At 42.6% G+C, this 24,494-nt stretch overlaps 1 protein-coding gene and 1 long non-coding RNA gene across 2 annotated transcripts in view; one reads left to right on the plus strand and one right to left on the minus strand.

Moving 5' to 3' along the window:
- The first annotated feature begins 1,146 nt into the window (after positions 1-1,146).
- The window catches only part of mmp17a (matrix metallopeptidase 17a), a 62,349-nt gene continuing 39,001 nt past the window's right edge, over positions 1,147-24,494 (plus strand). The window contains exon 1 of the mRNA XM_056433242.1: positions 1,147-1,577. Coding sequence (XP_056289217.1) covers positions 1,443-1,577 — 135 coding nt within the window. The 5' untranslated portion in view covers positions 1,147-1,442. The remainder of the gene's footprint in view (positions 1,578-24,494) is intronic.
- LOC130205741 (uncharacterized) lies at positions 5,437-7,222 on the minus strand. The gene is made up of 2 exons (XR_008833959.1): positions 6,064-7,222; positions 5,437-5,690 (listed from the first exon to the last, which is right to left on the minus strand). It is a non-coding gene; the product is annotated as an uncharacterized LOC130205741 (long non-coding RNA).

The raw sequence follows: 24,494 nt of genomic DNA on the forward strand, positions 1-24,494 counted from the left end.
TTTAATGTGCCGCAGCGCGCAAACATGAGCCGCGCTGCCCTCACCGTGGAGGAATCAAGCGCTCCCCTGGAGTTCTGCTGTGAGGAGCCACTTATCAGCCAATCAAAAAAAAGAAATGGGCTACACAATAGCCAATCAGAAAAAAACCCGTATCTGCCCTGTAGCATATCACTATGACCCTGACATTCTGTCTCATGTGTTCTCATGTACTCAATGCAAGCGAGTAAAATAACACTTTTTACTTATAGAACCAAAATATGAGCTGTTGTAAATAATGGATATCCGGGGGCCTCATAAAAAATTGGTGCGCACTGCCCAACTCTAAACTCACTTGGGTCTTAGCCCCCCCTGGCTTTGGATCCTACAAACGCCCCTGCTTAATACTTCATTCTCCATATGTATATTTTGCTCACATAGTGCCTATTTGGGCGTTTAGGGGTGTCAATAAAGATACAATGTCGATGCAAGCTAAAACTGATCTCCAAGACTCCAACCCTCTCCACACAGTGTGGGCTGAGCTCCCCCTCCGCCTCCCCCTCACATGAATCCGTGGTGGCCACACACTCCATTCACTCTCACTGTGTGTGCGTCAACCAGTGTTGCCAGGTCCGCGGTTTTCCCGCGGAATTGGGATACTTTTGAAGTGTTGCCGCGGGTTGAATTTTTTGTCCGCTGGTTCGGGTAGACCTATTTTGCATGCAAATTACATGAATATCTTTAAATAAAAATCCATATTTTAAATGAAATAATTTATTTATACCCAAATCCTACCAAACTGACTCCAGATCAGCACGTACACACATGGACATGGGACACGCCCACATACACACACGCACCTAGGTGAAATAACTGTTTTGGGAAAACTGCTTTTAATGCTGGCATAGGCTACTAAACATTTGGTGTTACTTTGTAGATATTACAATACATTTGGCAATGATAGCAATGCTGTTGGACTTTAAAAGCAGTGTATATGGTTTGGCATGGGCATATTTTTAGTTCTGACATTGGGCTGGTTTTGTCACACAGACCTGGCAACCCTGGCGTCAACGTGCTGTCTCTGCCGCTAGCGGCTCCGGACAAAACCGCACGCAGCTGCTTACATATTCCAGAGCTCGAGACTGCACGAGCAGGAGGCGAGCTCGCGCTTCTCGCTGCAAGGGATATCACCCCCCCCGATGGACTTGATATAGGACAAGAACACACTTTATTTTTTTACTTTTTAAAAATCTGAAAATAAGTGGCGTTTTGCTGACGAACAACTAACTTGTAAATTCTAACCGATCTCACCGGTGCCGGTTTGGATGTGTTGGATGTGCTTTGCGCTCCACAGCGAGGCAGACGGACAGGTTTTACGCAAGCCTCGGCGTGCGGCTTCACCCCCGTGGATGCGGCTGTCGGGGTCCCTGTCTGCGCCCTGCGGGACCCGCCTGTCATAGGGCACCATGATCTCCGTGGCGCTTCACAAGTGGATGAGGAGTATTTCACCGGAGATGCTGCTGTTGGTGCAGATATTGTGGTTTTTACCTCTGACTGGAGCCGCTCCGTCTCTGACTAACGAGCAGCTGGACACAGGGGTGGTAAGTTCTAATTTATTTATATATTATCTACACGGGGGTAGGAACTTTTGCTATACTTATAGGGCTACACATTTAGAACATGGGGAGGTGAAAAGTTGTTGCACTTGATAGCACCACTGGCTCAGTCTCCCGTGCTGTGTTACCAGACACCACCTCTCGCAGAGATGCCAGTTCGCCCCACTTTTGGGAGGTCGGAGGCGAACGCGGTCCTCTCTCCAGACCTGATCTGAATCCAAACAGCTCGCTTGGCGTTGTGGTTTGCATGTGATGGAGCATTAAGCCGGTGCTCGAAAGCTGATCTCCATAATGGCTTGCAATAAATATATGTAAATGCATTTACCTTGGCGGAATATCGACCTCCTCCCCAGCATGCTGACATCGTGTGTATGTGCTCTGATGACACGCGGGGCTCGCTGCCAGCACAGTGACACACACCAAGCCACTGGACTAGTTCCTCCTCAACACGCTTGTTACCTGATGCCAAGTCCATACAATGACTGCATTCAAAGATGGGGTTGTTTGTAATGAGAAGTCACGGAACAGCAGATCCTGCTGAACGAATTGAATAAATCAAGCTGTGATAACAAATTAGAATCACCCCAATGCACTGCATGTGAGCAAATGAAGGTTATGAAGTGATATATTTCATCTATAGGGTCGACTCGCAATACATTTCAGCTTTAGAGTTTAATGAGCAGAGCACTAAAACAAGCATCTCCTAATTGGTAACTGAGACAACATCCTAATTAATTGTCTTTTTGAATGCCTCTAATCATACGATCAGGACCAAGACCTCACGCCACACAGACAGCTTCTTTTCGTCTGCAGGCGGTCTCATGAACAGAGCCCGGGTCCCCCACTGACCCTCATGAACAGAGCCCGGGTCCCCCACTGACCCTCATGAACAGAGCCCGGGTCCCCCACTGACCCTTATGATCAGAGCCCGGGTCCCCCACTGACCCTCATGATCAGAGCCCGGGTCCCCCACTGACCCTCATGAACAGAGCCCGGGTCCCCCACTGACCCTTATGATCAGAGCCCGGGTCCCCCACTGACCCTCATGAACAGAGCCCGGGTCCCCCACTGACCCTTATGATCAGAGCCCGGGTCCCCCACTGACCCTCATGAACAGAGCCCGGGTCCCCCACTGACCCTTATGATCAGAGCCCGGGTCCCCCACTGACCCTTATGAACAGAGCCCGGGTCCCCCACTGACCCTTATGATCAGAGCCCGGGTCCCCCACTGACCCTCATGAACAGAGCCCGGGTCCCCCACTGACCCTTATGATCAGAGCCCGGGTCCCCCACTGACCCTCATGAACAGAGCCCGGGTCCCCCACTGACCCTCATGAACAGAGCCCGGGTCCCCCACTGACCCTCATGAACAGAGCCCGGGTCCCCACTGACCTCATGAACAGAGCCCGGGTCCCCCACTGACCCTCATGAACAGAGCCCGGGTCCCCCACTGACCCTCATGAACAGAGCCCAGGTCCCCCACTCACCCGCATGAACAGAGCCCAGGTCCCCCACTGACCCTTATGATCAGAGCCCGGGTCCCCCACTGACCCTTATGATCAGAGCCCGGGTCCCCCACTGTCCCTCATGAACAGAGCCCGGGTCCCCCACTGACCCTCATGAACAGAGCCCAGGTCCCCCACTGACCCTCATGAACAGAGCCCAGGTCCCCCACTCACCCGCATGAACAGAGCCCAGGTCCCCCACTGACCCTTATGATCAGAGCCCGGGTCCCCCACTGACCCTTATGATCAGAGCCCGGGTCCCCCACTGACCCTCATGAACAGAGCCCGGGTCCCCCTCTGTCATCCCCAGGACATTTCCTTCTGGTCACTCCCCTGCACACCTCTTTATACTTAATATTTAACATCTTATTTCACATGTCACTTTAACACACACTTACATTGCCCTGTCTATAGCACTGTTATCTGTGTGTGCACTTTATTTGATTGTATACCATTGTAAATTGAATGTTTAAATTATTGCACTATGTTATGTTGACTGTTGTTTTGTCTGTCTAATGTACACACCAGCCGCCAAGCCCAATTCTTCATGTGTCTTACACACGTAGCAAATGTATGTTTCTGATATCAACATGCATTTGTCATTTCATGTTCATGTCAGTCATACATCTTCTAGCTCGTCAGTATCTCACTCGTGTCTCTCTTCCGCTGCGTTGAGTCCTTCTTTTGTTTCGGGTGGCAGGAGCTTGATGATGACCCAAGAAGTAAAAACATTGCTGAGGTGTTTCTATTGCCACCTCCTCTCGCTCCCTGTGTCTGTGTGCTGCCTGGAGGCCACCTTGATCATGTATACTCTTAGCTGCAGACGTGATCGTCCCTCACAAGGTATTGTTTAGGACTTGAGTGCACAGAGAGGTGCAATGTGTCATCTACAGACCAGCTGTAGAAGGCAGCTAGACGAGGAGACACAGCGCAGCATGGCACTCGTCTTTAAAAACGGCATCATTGCACGTTTGTTTAAATACAAGGTTCCCATGGATCAATCAAAGACACAGGTCTGTAGGGAGGTATCACTGCTCAATACCGTTACATTTCTTTCATTGATACAAGTAGTTGATTTAAATGTGTGTTTACACTGGAGATTCAGTATGTTTGTTGTTGGATGCGAATGTTGTTTGAACAGGCAATCCTTAAAGCTGCCTTGATACCATCTCATCCCTGATCAAGCTTTCTTTGAGCGTGTGAGCAAACACTGGGATTCAAATTATTCATCCAGCAGAAACCAAGTGTGGTGTGTGTAGTTCTTTTTCCCACCGCACATGGAGTGTAAGAAGAAATCCTCTATAGTTTTGTTTCTGGTTTTGGAGGAAACTATTTGTGATTTTTACTCTTGAGTTATTACACTCTGCTCATAAGCCAAGTTGTTACTTCTCTCTTTCATAAGTGCTTAATCTTTATTGTCAATGAGATTGGCAGCACAAACAAACCTTTTACATATTATTGGAGAAAATACAATTTGGTGTTGACATCCCAAGTATTGTTTACTTCAGGTTTAAATTAAGATGATTTATTTTCTAGGTTTAAGATTGAAAAATGGCTGATTGAGCAGTGTGCAGCGAACTGTTGGAGTGTATTCTGTGCCATCGTCTTGAAATCAGTGAAATGTGCAAAATACTCACATTCAGCTCCACCTGGCTCGTCCTCCGATATGCCTCGTTTCGCCGTCACGTTACGCTCATGAGAAGGGAAGCCCCGCCCTACAAATTGACGAGATTGGCTTTCTGAATCCTGAATATAGAGACGGTCACTGTTACACTGCAGATCGACGGTGGAGATGTTGAACCATGGCGTTGGCTGCTTATTCTGCTCTGATGTAGTATATAAGACTAACTTTAGACATGTTAACAAAGTTCAAAACTCGGTTAAATTTGGAGAGGGTCTTTAACATGGATGTGTAAAATCCTTCGAGATGTCATGTCTCAGCATCTTTTCAGTCAAGAAGAGTGGAATTCAATAGTTAGAACTGTGGTGGCGACACATTTTTCTTCAACTTTATTTTTGTCTATAAAACCCGAGAACATAACAAAACAAAAATGCCCACACAGTTTCCCAATACCCGAGTGACGTCTCAAAAGGTCTGTTTTTTTACCGTCAACAACACAAAAGCACAAAAATATTCTCTTCACAGTGTTTCAAAACAGAAAATCCTCACATTTGAGAAGCAGCAAATGTGTTGCATTCAAATGAAAAATTGCTGATTAAAATAGCTTCCGATGACTTATCAACAGTGGCGGCTGGTGACATTTTTTTTGGGGGGGGCGCAGTTGGGCGACGTGGTTTAAATATCACTCAACAATGAGAAGGAGAGGTTTTGAGTAGAATATTGTAAAAAACAAAGCTTTATTTCAAGAACACAGCGTGCTCAACACTGTCCAACAACAACTATCAACACACTGTAACTTTGGGCATGAGAGGTTCAGAGCAGCTTTAAGGAACATTGGGTTGGGTTTCAGAGGTTTGCAAAATAAAAGAGTTTCACCCTCACATGAAAGAGGTTCAGAGCAGATGTAACTGATGTGGAACGGGCATGGAAGAAGTCGGCTCAGATGGTGGATTTTCCCAGCACTTATTTATTCTGCAGAAGACAACAGAACACACACATTTGCCTTCTGATTTGTCTCTGCACTTCCACTTCCTCAGCAATAAAAAAACATTGTCCATGGAAGACAGGACCACATTAAATCTAAATAATAACAATTCTCATCAAAACCATGACATGTAACATACAAGGGAAAACAGAGACCCCTAATGGACAAAATAAATAACTACATGAGCTAGAAAGTGGCTCAATGAAACCGCCACCAAACGTATATTTTGACAGTCTAAATGACACGACAGCTGGACGCCGGGATCGTATTAACATTCCATTACTGTATGTAACATAAACGGTTAATTTTTATTAAAGAATATAGCCAAAATAGTGCAAAATCGTTTTTCACTCAACTCACCCTCGGCAATATAAAACCATTGTGACGGAAAGACGGACTCAGGAGCAGGAAGTGCAACAGATGGAAAGGAATTTCCGCAGGAAACAGATTTTTAAAAATAACGCTAAATAAAAATAGCTCATTAAAATAAAATTCACAAACACTCAATAATATCGTTGAACAACAAACAAAAATAAAATACAATACATTGAAAACAAGAAATGACAGAGTGCATTTCTAACTGTTTGACAGAGTAGACCCACTATATGTAAAGAAAAGTAGCCTCCTCTCTTTAAAGTGGTCAAACTTCTCAATAACTCTGGTTAAAGTCAATCATGTCTGTAACCAGCCTGTTTCCATTATTCTGGAGTGAATGTGTCTGTTTTTCAGAACTTCTTTGTTGTGTTTTCGATGCCAGTTCGGTCTGCAAACAGGGTTAGCTTCATGCTGTTAGCGAGTTAGCTCCATGTTCTTAGCTAGATAACTGCGGCAAGATTCGTGCTTTACACTTGTCTGAAGCTCTGTAGATCCCTCACCCCGTTGTAGTCCAGAGAGTTTCCGTCCCAGGACTTTAGAAAACAGACAGGGGAAACAAAAAACGAATTACTCATGGAGCATTCAGCTAACCAGCTCCGGTTAGCATATAGGCTTGAGGAGAACCTCCGGGTGTACGTCCTCCGCGGTCAGCGCTTTGCTGCAGAATTTTTAAATCCGGATGTTCGGGTCCCAACTCTTTCAGCCTCTTCTTGTCAATATCTGACCGTCGATTGAAAGGTGTTTGGTGTAGAGATACCAGAGTTTTCAGTCGCCGACGCCATACTAACATAAAGCTTCTGCTAGCTATGTTGCTCGCGTACCTCCGTGGAGCTCTGGGCAGCAGGGTTGCCAGGTCTGTGTGACACAACCAGCCCAAAAACCAGCCCTGTATTGTAATATCTACAAAGTAACAACATATGTTTAGTTTGCCAGCATTAAAAGCAGTTTTCCCTCAAGTTATTTCACCTAGGTCCTAAAATGGCCTTGTGTAATTAGATACAGTATATTATCATAAATAAAATGTGTACGTGCTGATCTGGAGTCAGTTTGGTAGGATTTGGCTATGAATAAATTATTTCATTTAAAATATGGATTTTTATTGAAAGATATTCATGTAATTTGCATGCAAAATAGGTCTACCCGAACCAAGGACAAAAAATTCAACCAGCAACACTTCAAGGTGGCCCGATTCCGCAGGAAAACCGCGGACCTGGCAACACTGCTCTATGGGCTGAGGGAACATACGGGTCTCTGATCTGCCGAATAATCCAATCGCGTGCGCCCCAAGATTCCCGGTTTCATCCGCCAATGTGAAGCCGGTCATTGCCAAAACGACTGAAATGTTGTATCGATGCCGTACACACACGTTAGACCAGCGCCTCGGAAAAGGGGAGGGGCTTCTCTCCGTGATAATGGTGATATATTATATTTTTTCACATTAACTTAAGTGGTTGTTGACAGGGGCTTACGGTCTCCCACACACATTTAGCGCGTCAACACGGTATATTTACTATTTAAATGATTTGGCATATAATGTTTTTTGACAGATTTTTTTTTTTTTCTTCTTCTTTTTTTTTCATCTCCAAATTTTAAGAGGGGCGGCGCCCTAGCGCCCCCTATGGACGAACCGCCACTGCTTATCAACTAATGCACTTGTGCTTTCAGCGAGCTAGATGTTCCCACCTTAGACTCCAATAATCACAGTGTGTGTGAGCTCTGTACAGTGAATGTCATCGTACACACCTGATTGGTATCTCAGGTCTTTTTAACAAAAGTCTGACGCAAAATTTTCTCCGATTGTTGGTTCAATGTAAAAGGTTTTTTTGGGGTACATGGGGAGTTGGACAGCCAGATGGACAGATGAGCGACCATCCACAGACACACTCCTCCCCCGTGAGTGCCTGATTGACTTTTAAACAAGACTTCTCCTGCCTTGATGAAATCGCTGTCAGCTGTTGAGAGCAGGATAATTGGTTGCTGAGGGTTTGAGTGGGCTCTCCCAGCTCAGCCCAGTGGTGTTCCTAGTAAGTGCTTTACATTTGGGACTCGGATCACAAAAACAACAGTCTACTCACAGAACCGTGACCTGATCTCCAGCTCTGCTCCTCCCCAGCCCCATTCGGTCACCGCTTGGCTTTCAGTCCATGTATCTCTCTCTCCTCAGAACTACTGCTCACCGTGACTGCAGTTAGTTGAAACCACAAACTTTAGCACAGCTCCTAGTTTTGCTGTTATCCAGCCCAACATATTACTGCTGTGCACCAATTTGCAATTGCAGCATTTTAGGGAACTGCTACATAACGGCTATAAACGTAATCTGCACTTCGCTGATCGTGAAATGTAACTCCGGATTTTCTGTTTTCTGACGCTAGAACCGAACAACGGAGCTCCTCGGAGGAGGAGTATTCAGAAGCGAAGCTGTGCTCCCTTTAGCCGCCGTCTTAAGATTAAGGAGTGAGGTGACCTGATCTGTTGCTGATAAAAGAAGCTAACATGCTTTATAATCCTGTAGACACTGACCTTGAAGGATGTCTGTGTGACATTCAATCTTTCAGTGAGTAACAGTTTATTTCTGTTATGTTTTATGTATTGTAAGAAATGAAAACCGGTGTGTGGCCCGATGGACAACCGCACCCTGCAGTCTGCTTCTAATTCTCCTTTTGCTTCATAATTTCTTCAATGAGGATACCATCTGGTCTGCGGCACTGTATAAGAGAGAGAGAGAGAGAAAAAAAAAAAACTGATCGACGCCACCCTCCTCCGCCAGCTCCAACCACAAGTCCTACTTACTTTCCCTTCCTGGTAGGTCTTATAATATTGAGTTCACATGCAGCTCGCCTGCCCGGCACCACGACCACCAGCCCTTGTTAGCTCCCTCTTTGCCTCCCATGAGTGCACATTTCACCAGTATCAGATTTGTCCCCTTAGTCTTTCATTCTCTTCCTCCTCCAATCCAGTCGAGAGGCTTTCTTCCTCGAGCACCTCGTATGTTCATCTGATTACTCCCGGGGGTGGGTGGGCCTCAAAGAGAAAACTGGATGCTCTGACAGTCGAGTACGTTGCTGTGCTGAAATAAGTAATCAATCAGAGTCAAGACAGGAAACGTATCATATGAAAAGAAAGAGAATAAGTTATGCGACTGCTTTGAATGTGTGAATTCATCAGCGGAGTGTTTTGGGGAGAGTGTTCACTTTTTGATGTCATATCTGGATGATTTTAAATATGTTTTTGCAAACAGCTGTGTTATGACTGCAGATGAAAAGCAGAGCACTCAGCGCAAGTTAAAATCATTACAGTGTCATCCGCTGTCCTCCTGCCATCCCGCTGTGTGACCTCCTTCTGCGTATCTTGGGTCTTAAATCCAGGACAAGGACACCTTGGACGTCAACTGGTGGGTAACTGCAGGGCAGTATATAATGTCAGATTGTGTAATAAATGACCGAGGGCACAAGAGGCAGTTCAACATTTAGCACATTCACTGCAGCTTCTCAGCGAGAGGGAGATACTGTGGAAACCAACCGGTCCTTCAATCCACTCCGATCCAATCTTTCACCGTGGCTTTGCTCAGTGTAACAGTTCTCCGAGGAGTTGCAAGTTTCTGAGGAGATTGTCAGAGTTCATAATATCCTTAGAGGCCATTTCAAGAACGATCATAAGGGCCTTGACACTTTATTGGCTGCCACTGCAGCATGGCGCTGTGGAACTGATGCGCGGCAGCTGCAATTCTTTTGCTCGACATTTTTCGTCAATGACAACAGAAAATGTGTTTTTCGTACATTTAAGACTTAAAGTCGATAATATAGACAGGAAAGCCTGCCAGTTACACTTTGTAAGGAGCGGGTCGTACTTTTATTGACAATGCATTTGTTTTAGGCCCCGTCTATGACTGAAATCATAAATCCCTGTCTTGTACTGTTATAGAAGTGGTGCAAATACATTTTACTGGGAACACTCGGTTTAATCGTACGAAAGCTCGACCCAGTGCAGTCCTGTAGTGGCGCTGATATGCTGAGGCTTCTTAATGTGCCAGTGATTAGTGCTTCAACAAACCTCAAACTCAGGATAGTTTCTGTGGGCAAATGAAACAGAGGTCTTTATTAAACCTGAGCCTGAGGATGTGATTAAATTAGCTTTAGCCATCGGCTACTATGCAGGAACTGTAGCTTAGTCTTTGCCAACATAACATTTAAAGTTGTCAGCGACTCCAGAAGTGTACCAGTGTACCACCTGCAGCAGGACATACGGCGCAGAACGATTAACGCTAACCCCAGATTGTTGCTCTCGGGTTAGAACAAACTTGCGTAGCTTCATCTCAAATACTTCTTTGCTTTTAAAAAACAATCTCACAGATGGTTCGGACTTATATAAGGGATACGTTAAAGTGAAGCCAACACTACAGACCAATCTGAAATATCTTATGTACCAAGCCTCAGGTTCTCTGGGGAAATCTGTGTATGTGCATTGCATGTGATGTATAAAGAAAGAAATGAATGCCTTTCATTTTCATCTCATCAGTATATTTACTTTTCTTTTCAAAAGAAAAGTGTGTATATTTAAAGATTTCCATTCGCAGACGCAGAGATCAGATTCAAGCCTTCGTTCTGTTTGATTTTTTTACAGAAGTCATGCATTTAATGTTGTGGGCAAGTGAGTTCTGTGTGCCACAACAGAGTTGCACGCGATAGTCTTTTTCCAAAAGCTTGAACTGACTCCTTTACCCCAGCAGACCCACTCTGGGGCTTCCCATCGAGTAAACCTCAAATCAACTCCATGTGGACAGTTCTATTTTAACTCGAGGAGCCCCGCCTCTCCTCCTGGTCTTTGACCAGATCAAGGTTTCGGTTGCCGTTGCTATTCAAAGGGCCGGCCAGAACGTGTAATTACAGTGGTTTCTGGTGTTGCGCTGCCTCACATGCTGGAGCCTACAATAATGCGTCGGCTGCCAATCGGCTGCTTTAATAGTACGATCATGAAAACCCGAAAGCAACTACAAAGCTACTCGGAAATTACTTGCAGCGATTGGCAGAAATATTTAAACAATGTGGTTTTGTGCGTCTGTCACTTTCTTCGTGCGTCGCCGCCCCACGGGTGATCTCATAGTTTGTCTCATTCGACACTTCTAAACAAGTCATGGGATGACGACAAAAAAAGGGAAGGGGAATGGCCTATCGTCAACTTCCAGATCGTTGTGTGGTCATGATCTCATTCCTCTGAAGGTCCGAGTGAAATGAAGAGAATTCGACAGCAGGGGGAGGGAAGGCCAAGAGAGCTTGGGTGGGGGGCAGATATGTGATATGTCTCCATCCAACTGTCACTGGCGATTAAGACCACTTCCCTTTAGTCCAGTGTTGATACTCGACTTGCGATCAAGTGAATATAATGAGCCACTAACGGTCTGCTGAATGTGAAGCGCTGCTTGTGATTCGGTCACTTGCAGTGTGGATCTTGCCGAATAGAGCCGTGCTCTTTAAGGGTTTAGTTTAAAAATAGAGTAGCATCCATATATATAGACGAACGCACACATGTACATACTGTGTGTGGGTATGTGTGCATGTGCAGACATGCCAGTTGCCGGAATTCCTCAGCTAACACTAGAGGGACATTGTCTTCTTTGTCGGGGTCGTAACACATGGCAGCTATTTCATGGCTTCCGTGTTGGCTCTCAGAACTGCATATAAGGAGAGTCCATAAATAAATGCTCATGTCAATATCCCATCTTGAAAACAGTTACGAAGATGGTTAGCATACCATACCCGTTTCTGAGGCGCAGATTCTTATTATAGTTAACTCAACATACACATTGGTATAATAATAAAATAGTACATATGAATATGATATATTCTGTCACAGATTCCCGTATTGCATTTTATTGACGTGCTTTTTTCCATGTCTGTAAAAGCCACAGTGATTAAACACATTTATATGAATGTTTTTGACAGAACAATAATTATTTAGTGACAAATGTCCTTTCCCCTGGTATGTAGTTTGAGATTTCACAAAGATCTCGCAATGAAAAAGAGAAAGTTGCATTCAGAGTTTTGAACCTGCACATCTCAAACGTGCCGCATTACTACATGAAGAACTTCTAAGAAGGTTTTAGGTCTTTATTTTTCCCTCAATGGAGACACTGAAATGTATAGCTGTTAAATGAAGAAGCTCCAGTTACAGGGGGGGGGGGGGGGCGTCCTAATTGGCTCCATCAGATGTTTGTATCTTTAATCTCTGGCTGACCGTTCTTTTAAGTCCATTTCACTTTCTTCACTTTAAATCCCATATATCTCCATCCATCCATCCTTACTTCTGCGTTGAGTTGGTTAATGGCCTGACATACAAGATTTGATACTGAGACAGGATTGTGTCCGCTATCAATACATATACAGTGTTTAAATTATTTGACAATCAATCTAAGTATTGTGATTCAGCTCAAGAATACTGCTCAAGAAGAAGAATGTGTGTCAGTGTGGGTGATACATGTCTACAGACAGAGGATTCTGTTTTGTTGCATTCTGTTTTTAAGGAGTGCTTCGCCACACACACACTCTTAACAAACACACACACACACACACACACAAACACACGCTAATGGAGGAGGCTTGGTGTGGCAATTTGAGCATGCACAGTTTTCTCTTTACAAATGTGATTAACAAGGCCCTCGCTTATTGCAGAGCATCTAAATATATTCTGCAGTGTCCTGATTCAACCCGGTTTCTCCCAATGACCTGGTTTCTTTTCGCCATCCTGGGTTCAGATTCTCTCTTTCCATATTACTTTTTTCTTAATTTTCTGTCTTACCTTTTTATGAACCCTTTGAGTTTTTGTTCCTCTCTAACCATCCTCTTTCTTTCTCACCCTGTCATTCTATCTTCCTATTCTTGTTACTTTTCTGTCTCTCATCCTTCCACCTCGCTGCCTCTAGGAACACAGTGGTTGAGTTGCAGCTCTCTGCACAATCAGCTGTTCCTAAACCAGAGATTAGATGAATTACTTAGTCACATCGTAATCCCTGATGCCACACGCATGCAAATTAGGCCAGATTGTCCTCCCATGTGTCTCGGATATTACGTCCACTCCTAATTGCATGGAAACTGTGTGTCAGAATAAGCACATCCATCAGAATGCACTGTATCATTTTCACAAGTCAGACTCGTGTCCCATTATAGTGATGAGATCGATTGTTTCAGCAGGGTGGCGTGGGGCCAATCTCACTGCTGACGGCCAATCTGCTGCCTGCATTCCCAGTCCACTGCATGCATTCTGAGGAGAATAGTTAATAACTGAAATTACTCTCATGAATAAATAACTTCTTATTGACAATAAGGTCTCATTTTAAAATGCGTGCCGTCGAACAAGATACCAAGCTGTATAATTGTCCACGTCCTCTTGTGGCGTTGTCGGCCACAACGGCAGTTCATTTCCTGTTTGGATTGGGACTCAAAAGTTAGAACGATTTTGAAGATGACCAAATCTCAAAGATCGAAAGCTAAATATTAATTTGCATAATGTTGTTGAGACCTAATGTGGAGATATTTTGCTGGAGAGAACTTGCAACAACAAAAAAGCTGTTGCTCTGAAGCTCCGATGGACATCAGTTCTCTCCTTCATTCCTTTAACCTCACTGAAACCAACACTTGATTTGGGTTGCTGATTATGATATAAATATATAATTTGTTATATATTGTATGTTGTATTCTGTCTGACACACACTTTTACCAGAGGCTCTTTGTCCACAGAGGCAACGCCATTTGCCAAGTCCGTTACGCATCAACAGGAAATCTTATGCAAATGGTGCTAAATATAAAAACTGGGCCGGATAATTGGAGGTATAAAAAGAAAGCGTGGATGTACTGTAGATCCATTCAGTAACATGAAGCTCATTGTTTGTTTTTTTCACTGAATAATACCCCATTTACAGAAATGTATTGAGTGGATTCAGGCAGATTTCAAGCGGACTCCCAAGCGTCCAAAAGTTGTTTGTTTCCTGCTGCAACAACAACATTTATCACTGATGATCAATTTTCACAGCTTGTAAAGTTTTGTCTGATAGCCGGTTTACTATTTATAACTCACAAATGTTATTTGTTATTTAAGTAATTGACTCCTTTTCAACCATCATACAAACTTGATTTTACAAAAGCAGAATAAAGTCATCATTTTCCATGAGCCAGTTATTTACTAAAAATCCTGATTAGAACTTCAATAAATACTTCCAGCAATAGGCAGTTTACAAATCAACAACAGAAGCACACATGAGTCTTCTGCTGCCTGCCAAACATATCTATTTGATAAGCAGTGTGAATAGTCTACAGGCTGGATCAACTTATCCGGTCCCAGGGAGGAACATTTCAAATACCATCCGTCATGTTGAACGTTCACTTGGTCAACATCATGTGACTCGCATCATTGTACATCCATACATAAACGGTAAACGTGATAAATATCAGTCTTGAATAAACCAAAAGGTGTGTCGGTGTAAATCCAGCCGATAAGGTGAACAACACTTTCGGTTCATAAAAGCAATATCATCAGTTCTACGTGAGTCTTTGGCAAAGAGGGTAACCACGCATCTATTTTTCTTTATTCAGAATGCGATTTTAAATACTTAATTTTCCTTGTATTTCTGTGAGTGTGTGATTGCGTTTCCTTCTTTTCTGTGCTTGCTAAGGGCATAACCGATCATTGAGTACTAATTGCGTTCCTGCTGCTGTAGATATCAAACGTTGTTGGGATTGACTTTGCATCTCTCTACAAATGTTATTTATTTTGCGTTGACTTAATTGGTCCATGAGCTTTTACTCACTACTGACTGAGATTCAATGTCGGGGGTGTTGGCTGTTGATCCGAGTGCAGCTTTTGAACCTGAGCTTCTTTAAAAACCTGGATAGTGACAGACGTCTGTGGTTTACTGTAAAACTGTGTGCTATGAAAGTGCTGTCCTCTCTCTGAATACAACAACCCACACATGCTCCCACACTAATGGCATTCAATTATCTATCCTCATCAACACCAATTTGATCAAACAGTGGATGTCCCAAAACCCTTTTAGATTACAATTATCCAAAATAATGGGCCAGATATGACCGTTAACGAAAACATAAATCAGGGTCTACAGGGCAATACATTTGAAAAAGAGTGCTAGCTGTAAACCTCAAACACACACATTCATGAAGATGTAGAGAGCAGTGAGAGGAGAGGAGAGGTGAGGTGAAGGAAAGGTGTCAGAGTGCAGGGATGTTTCCTCGGCATGGATCAATGTTCTCTCTTTTACCGCCCGGCAATCAGTTGTTCCGTTGGTTAAATGTGTCATTCCGGCTGCTTGTCCATCCTTTCCCAATTCCCCTCTCTTTCTATGCCCCAATATTCTCCCTCCTTGATCTTATCTCTTTGAACAAATAAGACTCAGGATGTGCTATTGGAAAGGTTTCTCATTCAAACACACTCAAGCTTTCATTCCCTGAATCCTATATCATCCCAGTGTAACACTCGAAGTAAACCACCCCTATCTGAATAAGCTGTTGTATCAAATGTGAAGCTGCTACAACTGCTTTGAATAATGATAGCGTCTTTGTGCCCAAGGAGGTTCTGATGAAATTCTGTTGAGAGAAATGTTTCAGTCATGAGAAGCAAATGACTTGAAGTGAGACACCCGTGTACAGAAGAAGCTCTTTGTGTTGTCAACCCTATTATTTGTCAGGAAAAGATACTTTCTCCAATACACCTATAGATACAAATATATGCCAGTCATATACAGAGGCAGAAACTTACACGCTATATTTGCTGTTCGACTGTATCTGAGGTTATCATCATGACATTTCATGACCACAGTATTTCATGGCTGCTTGACTGATGGTTCGGTTTCCATTTCTGTATTAAAGATATCTAGATATGCTTTTGACAGGTTTGCACCCAGTACGTATGTTCTCTGTGGCTGCACAATAAGTTTTGTTCACACTTTTGGGCCTGACTTATTCTAAATAAAAAAACACACACAATAAATATAATTGAGGTAAACTTGCGAGGCTAGCAACATTGGCATCTGCAAACAACCCATAATGCAACGCTCTCTTAATGTAACAGGTTCTCTCTGCAGTACATTTCTAGTCCGGGGATATAATGCAACCCACTTAATGAATCAGATGTAGTTTCCGCAAAGTCATTTACAATTTTATAGTCAGGCCAATATTATGAGTCCACTGCATTCATCCCTAGAAGTCTATTGCTGTCAGGTGAAACACATGCAGAGGCGGACAGGGAACACAATTTGGCCCTGGCAATCTTTGTTGGGAAATTGTTGTCATTGTTGCGTGAGTTGTCATTAAAAACATAAATTGCTCTCAACCACTAATAAGAGAAGCCAGCTCCGTTAACACTGTAGCATGTATCCTTTACTGGGAGATGCTCAGCCTCCTCTCCTTGCCCCTGTTCTCCGGTGGGATCGGCCTCCTGCTGGTGGGCTATGAATGTGATTATTTGTATCATATAATGGTGAACATCTCAATTGTGAAGCTTAAGTTGCATCTCTTCTTTCCATGAGCAGAGTCTAAAGTTGTTGTGTTGTCAGCGTCAAGCACCAAAGAGGCGAGGTAAAGTTTGATCCTGAGTTATTGTTGGATTCAAATGATTGTATCTCATAAGTTTTAATGTCAGGGCACCCGCTTTTCAAATTCAACCACCCTCAATACTTTATAGAAACATGTTGAATATTCAAGCTGGAATGTGAGATGGACTGAGACAAAAAAAAGATCTTGATACTGATATTAGGGAAGGTGTATGGCAAGAGATAATATCAAATGTAGGCTGGGCTACAAGGGATGCAAGAAGCAAGTTTACTTACTATAAAATTGTACACAGATATTATTTACACCTTTGAAACTGTATAAAAAGGGATTGAGGCAAGATAATAAATGTTGGAAATGTAAAATAGAAATTGGCACTTTTACTGTTCTACCCGCTATGTGGGAGTTCTCCAACGTGTGGCCTTTATGGGAGGCAGCATTGAATACAAGAGAAGGGTGGCTCAAGAGGCCTTTACCCGAGTCCCCACAACTGTGTATATTAGGGGACACATCACTGGGGCCACCAGGCCTCACCAAAGCAGAGATTAGACTGTCATCAACAGGTTTCATGGTGACAGCGAGGCTTATCCTGAGAAACTGGAAGAGCCCACATACGGCCGCGCTCACAGACCGGCTCAAACTCATGATGGAGACGGCTGCTTTTGAAAGTGTGATTGTCAGGGTGAAGAACAGTTCAAGCCAAACTGACCAAGCATGGAAAAGTCTGATGGCTTTTATTACAAATTAGAGGAGGGGTCAAATAATCAGCGGCCGGATTTATGTTTTCAGGGAAATGCAAAATATAGATGCAGGGTGGTATATACAAACTTACAAGTAAAAGATAATTAAAGGGGTGCCGGGGTTGCTTTTCTTTTTCAGAATGTTGCTGTTGTGTATGTACGTACGTATGTATGTATATATATTTGTATGTTTATGTCTGACATTTTTGTATTTGTTTTATGTTAATATGTCTAAACGAATAAAAACATTTAAGTGATGAAAAAAAAAATCATCCACACTGTCAAACAAGTGCACATTCATAACTGGAACATCGGCCACAGTTCTGACCTAATCTATAAGGTCTACTTTACGACCCTTTGAGAGTCAGTGAGGTCGCGAGGTTGAAAGTCTCCCAGTGACTCATTTCCTGTCCCTGAAGCTGAAAATAAAAAGGCTCAGCAGCTGTTCATCAGGGCTAAACAGGGAGGTACTGTGTGAGGCCGTGTCCACGGTGGAGAAAACAGATTCCGCCTTTGAGAGATGTTTCCGTGGTGATACCATAGTCACAGAATGTGTGCGTGCGTGCGTGCATGTGTGTGTGTGTGTGTGTTGTACCAGCTGACACAATTTCATTAAAGGACCAGACGAGAATGTGGGGTCACAGATCTGAAATAGCTAGTGATAGAGTGGTGAGCAGAGTGTGATACTGATGCTGTGGTTTGTAATCTGGAAGTGTAATATTGTGATATTGTGCAAACTGGGTGACGGTCCAGGAAAAACAACTGCATCTTGTGTACGGAAATAGAGGAGTCATTATTCTATCTGGAAGTGAAAGTTAAACAATGGTGACCTTTGACCTGTGAGTCTGCCACAGCCACTCACTGAAACAGGCTGAGAGATGAGGCTGGTGCTAGTGTGAAAATAAAGTTGTCGAAAAGATAATAAGGCCCAGACCTTTACCGGTAGTATTGGACTACCTCAACATTAATGAGCTGAGCAAACTTTTCAAAGTGACTTGCGTTCACACGTTCCCAGGTTCTTGTTATCAGAGATCTCTTTGCACACGAAATGCCCTAAAATATGGCAAACCTTTTTTCTTCTTCAGCATCCTGTTGGTAAACAAACAATGTGCAACACAAACCATCCTGTAAGGAGTGGGACAGAGGGCTTTCGCTCAGTCACAGATGGTTTTAAACTAATGTATAATATTTTTTATTTCATTGGGGCACCTCTGATATTTTGTTTTATTTTGCATGAATTTGTCTGCACAACAAGAAAAGAAAATGCACTGCTCACATCTGTTTGCTGGCTCGATAGATAATGACCTGCTCAGCTACATTAAACAAGACGTAAACCTCTCTGAAATGATCACTTATGGACAATAATCTTCCATCCCAATGCTCCAGCTATTGCTTGTAAGCGAGCAGTGCAAGTTTCCTCTTGTTCCCTTTGCCAGTGTTCTGCACCACAGCTCATCAATCAAACACAGACAAATCAAACAGTCATTTCAATACCCGCTGAAAAGGAACATTTTGGATACTTCCCCGAAGACCTTTTATTCTTCCTTTCTAATGACACAAACTATTACCAATACCAATTTGTTGTTTTACATCGACATTCAAAATGTCTTTCTATTAAAAGCAACATTTTTTCAAATCACCAAACGCTGCCTGGTCCTTTCTCAAGCCCAAACAGCCACACGCTGCCTCACCGCCTCATCCGTCTCATTGTAAACGCTACGCTGATGCATCTGCACTTCATCAATTCTTCGAATATGCGCCCCACATTAATCAATGTCTCACACACATGAAACTTGGCTTTCTACCTAGAATCTATTTCTTCCTTGGCTGGCACTATGAGCTTGGTTGCAGAAAAGTGGAGGGCAGTTTACTCACTTGGTTTACTGTGTCCACAGATACATTTCTATTGAGAAACAAGTCATTTCAAATATAATTTAATTCTGAAAAGTGTTCTGAGACAGACAGGGCTTCCTCCATCGCTAGCCAGCTGTAAACATACATATTATAAAGTGCACCATACTATATTATAAATACCATCAACTATTTGTAGCCTCTACTTTTCTTCATAGCTGTCTTTTTTCAGTCTGAATGTTTTTATTTCTTTTATGAATGTTCTACTCCAGACCTTACTATATTAAAGACTTACAGGGAGCAGGGCTCAGGATTACAGAGATAAACGATCCTTTACATCCAGATCCTGCAGCACAGGCTGGGAGTATGTCAAACCCTAGAATACCAGTTCAACACCTTAATTATGTGTGTTTATGTGAGAAAGTAAAAAGCAGAATATGTGTGCAGGATGTGTGTGAAGATCCCACTGCAAATTATTGTTTGTGTTATTATAAATAAAAATGTGAGTATGGATCTGTGTAATGTACTTGGGTCAGTACATACATATGTATAATTGCAAGCTAATTTGTAGAGTTGTCCTGAATATCATATATATGGTTGAAGATTTCTCTCCATATAGTATTTCAAGTTAATATATTGTCAACAAATCATTAAAAGATAGTTAGTGTGGTGTGTCACATGAATAATCATATGTCAAAGTATATATGATATAGTTTTGTGTATTATCTTGACACAACACAACATGTTCTTCATATTAACATTGTCCTCAGTCTTTATATTTTGGAGAAATAAAACATAGAATAGAAAATTGTCTTTATAAATGTCATTTGAGGATTGTTGTTTTGTTTTTACATTACACTTTACATTACCACTTATTCAATGCGATTATCAATCTGAACTCAAACTGGCAACCTTCCAGTCACAAGCCTCTCCAACCTTTGAGTTCCATTGCCCCAGAATATGAGTGTGTACAGCCTAAGAGGGCTCATTCTGCACAATAATGATGCAACGGGAGGTGGTCGGGCAACAGACAGGAGTCCAGGTAAGGTGAAACAAAAAACTCCTATTGAGAAAAAGATCAAACGTGGAACTCAGGTAGAAAGGCAAAGAGACACACAGGATTTACAGGAACTAACAATAGGAATTCATAAATTTCTAGGGGACACGGGACAGAATGGCAGTATATATAAGGGGGAAACCACAGGTGTAGGGCATGAACAATCAGGGAGGCAGAGGAAGCTCAGGGCAGGTGAAGGGAATTAACAATCAGGGAGACAGGAGTGGCTGAGGGCAGGTGAAGGGAATTAACAATCAGGGAGACACAGGAGTGGCTGAGGGCAGGTGAAGGGAATTAACAATCAGGGAGACAGGAGTGGCTGAGGGCAGGTGAAGGGAATTAACAATCAGGGAGACAGGAGTGGCTGAGGGCAGGTGAAGGGAATTAACAATCAGGGAGACAGAGGAGTGGCTGAGGGCAGGTGAAGGGAATTAACAATCAGGGAGACAGGAGTGGCTGAGGGCAGGTGAAGGGAATTAACAATCAGGGAGACAGGAGTGGCTGAGGGCAGGTGAAGGAAATTAACAATCAGGGAGACAGAGGTGTGGCTGAGGGCAGGTGAAGGGAATGAAACAGTCACTGGGGCGACAGACACATAACTAACAGGGTGTTACAGTACCTCCTTCTCAAGGGACGGATTCCAGAAGTCCCATCAGAACACGTTGACGTAGGGCGGGTGGAGGGGAGCCAGAGGAGGGACAGGAACGGGGCCCTGGGTCACCGGGCTCAGGAGAAGGGGACTCTGGACCTGGGATCTTGGGCGGCAACGGGACACAGGAAGCTGGAGCCAGTTTCATGGTGCAACTTCTGCACGTCCGATGATTCAAGAATTATGTTTATGAGAATACCCCAGTCTAGTTAAGTCATATTATTTCCCTAAGCTATTTGTGAGCATGCTTGTAGAGATAGTCAGTTAATAGACGGACATTTTTGTCATCTCCGCCAATTGAATCCTCACTCTTTAGCCCTAACAATACCCGGCTGGTAAATATGAATTTGTATTAATAAAGGGACATCGTAGAAAAATTTCAACATACTGACTTTTTAGGACTTCATTCAAACAGCAATTTACAAAAATAGAACTATTATATGGACTTTTTATTAGATCAATAACCAGAAAGCATACCGGTACTATACATATTGTAATTGAGATAAGACATAATCGATATCTGCTCACATCTTGTGGAGTTTGTTTCCTTAAAAAAAGGATGTTTTCAAGTTGTTTAGGAAACGGTTCAACTTTTATGACAAGGGTCATGGACTTGCATTTGCTTAAAACCATATTTTAATCAAAGATACATTGGAGTTTTTGACCAGTGCTATGGATCTGATTCTTCTGTTTTTGTGCATGCATGTGAGGTTTCATGCAGATATGTGTGGATTACTCCCTACACATTCCTGCTAATGGTGTCAGTGTTCCACTTATCTACAGGTGCTGGTAAAGCACAGCCATGTGCAGTAAAGAACTGAAGACTGTTACATGACGTAAACAATACAGACATGGATGTAAACAATACAGGTTTACACTTGGAAAGATAAGTGTGTTATTTAGAAGAAAATACATTCAGCCCACTTTAAGACCACAGGGTAGACGCAATTAGTTTTGGAGAAAGACGCTGAATATAAATAGAAACTGTAGATTGTTTACAGGAAAACTCGACGGGGTATCTTTTGAAAAGTTTATAAAATGGTGATCCGTCTGGAATGGCAAGGGTTTTTTTTTTTTTTACTTCCCTGACCATTTGAGTTTGAGATCTTGTGATACAGTATATTTCCTTGAAATGCAATCCACTGTGCTGGCTAATCCAGGAAAATAAATAACTAAAATCAAATTACTTTATCACATTAATTTCAATAATCCTGTGAATCTAATCCGATCCTGAAGGACCAGGGCCTCTTCTCACAAGTGACCTGCAAGCATTGGTACCAAATGGTAGCAAAAGCACTCTTCCCAAGTTGGCCTAATTATTGATTGCAAATTGTGAGTCTGGGTCTGAAGCAACGGGAGAGAAAGTGATCATGTGTTGCCAACTTGCTGATTTCCAACATTGCTAAAACTGTTATCACAGAGGAGATGGGATTAGTAAAACCTCTGCCGGCTGACGGGTTTCTTTTGTTTTAATGGTATACGTCATCATATCGGCAAACCAAGGGACTCAAGGTGTGCGTAACATGGGAAAAGCAGGGGCACACATTGATCACCAGATTTGATAGAAAGGATGCCATGAGACCGAGAGCTTAATCTGCCGGGGTTACATGCTGAGGAAAATTGACTGCTCTTGCAATTGGCGGTGCATCAACAGACGTGGTTGATTAAGGAGGTCTGTCTAATTGTACCACAGTGAAATGAATCAGCGCAGCCCCGTCCCCCACCAAGCACACAGCCAGTGATGAATGTCAGCTGATTGACAGTGATGAAAAGGGCGGCTGAGATTGATGAAAAGCAGCACAGCTACCGGTATTCAAACGAAAAGAGGAAAGAAAACAAGAGTATGTTGGTTTGTAGAGCACTGGAGCACTAATGTTATTTTTCTCAAACCTATAGCTGTGAAAGAGTTATTGAAAGAATAATCTGGGGAAAAAAGATGATGGGGTTTTGAGGGAGACTTTGGATTTGAATTTTGTTTTCTGTGACATTAAATATGAATGACATCTTTTTTCGTCTTTTTGAATGTTCATAAGTTTTATATATATATGACTTATGAACATTCAAAAAGACAGCTGATGTCCTCGTCAGATTGGATTGACGTGTAGCATTTAAAGTAATAAAAATGTTTCCAACATAAGCATGTCAAATATATGTTCATGTGGGACCCGGCTGCTGATGGTAAGACGCTAATACAAAATGTATAATGTCAGGGACATAACATGCAGATACACAAATACAGGGAACATTTGTGAATGCTCCCTTTATTTGTGCTATATTTGCCAAGTTGCTGGCGGTAGCTTCATATTTACTGATATGATACATATATTCTCCCTTTTTTCTTTGCAATAAAATCATATTTCCCAAAACGCCAAACTTCTTTTTTTTTAACCACCAAACCGTTATCTTTGCGGTAGAGCAACTGGCATTTTAATTTCACACAGAGGATTTATAACTTTGACCCAGGAAACATCCGTTTTTCTTTTGTGTTTTGTATGTATATGCAACATGCTCTGGCTACTTAGGTGTTGGGTTCAATGGTCATATAATTGTACTTGCAGATGAGAGTTGCTTTACCCTAACAAAAAAACACAAACAAATGTATTTACATTATTGAGTAGATATTGTAGGGAGTTTTCTTTGGTAAATCCACCTTTTCAAACCTTTAAAATGTGACCTAACAAAAGCAGCATTTGAGTCCCTCTAAGCAGCCCTACATTATGTTATACGGACATGTTTCCTCTGGTATTGGTTTACCAGCCTAATGAAAGCTGAAAGTTAATTTACCAGGACGTTGTAGGTCAGTTCATCACTAAGAAGGCTAAGTGGTAAAAACACTCTGGGCCTGAGTTGGGACACGGGGTCAAGCCCCCACGTCAGTGAGAATGTACCCTGCTGAAGTCATTGAATACCAGCTTCTGGGTAGCTGGTCTGCAGCTGAGAGAGAGAGCTCTGGCTTCAACAGGGAAAGAAAACTGAGAGAGAGAGAAAAAAACAGACCATTTAGCCTGTTTATCGTCTTTCTTTTTTTCTATGGATTTAATGACGAGTTTCACAAATGATTAATGGTGATTTGATAATAAATTAACAGTGTAGCTGACCATTTTGGTAAACACAGAGGATGTAATGCTGGGTCTATGTACTCATTACACCCACACTTGATTGTGGCATTCATTGATTTAGATTGCAATCCATCTCTTTTTTATTTAAATTGTTTGCAATTAATGCGTTTCTCTATTTAGCGTTCTTTAGAAATGGATGCCACATTACTTTTTTATGTTCAGCCATAGTGTTTTAATGAATTTCATTTCAGATCACTCCATTTGATCTCTTTGAGATTGTTGAAGATGCACAAATTCCAGCACTGAAGTCAGCTTTCCTTCACGTGCAGAGCGAGGTCATAAGTATTGTTGCTCATCATGTCATCCATTATTGACTCAATTAATTAGACACAGAATTGAAGTTTATGATGAAAGACGTGGTTCAATTTTTCTGCACTCTATTTAATGTGCATTAATCTGTCGGTAAAAAGGTTTCCTGTATCAACGGATTAGTTTAGAATTGTGTTG

Source organism: Pseudoliparis swirei, chromosome 15, assembly GCF_029220125.1.
Source record: "Pseudoliparis swirei isolate HS2019 ecotype Mariana Trench chromosome 15, NWPU_hadal_v1, whole genome shotgun sequence".
Taxonomy (NCBI): domain Eukaryota; kingdom Metazoa; phylum Chordata; class Actinopteri; order Perciformes; family Liparidae; genus Pseudoliparis; species Pseudoliparis swirei.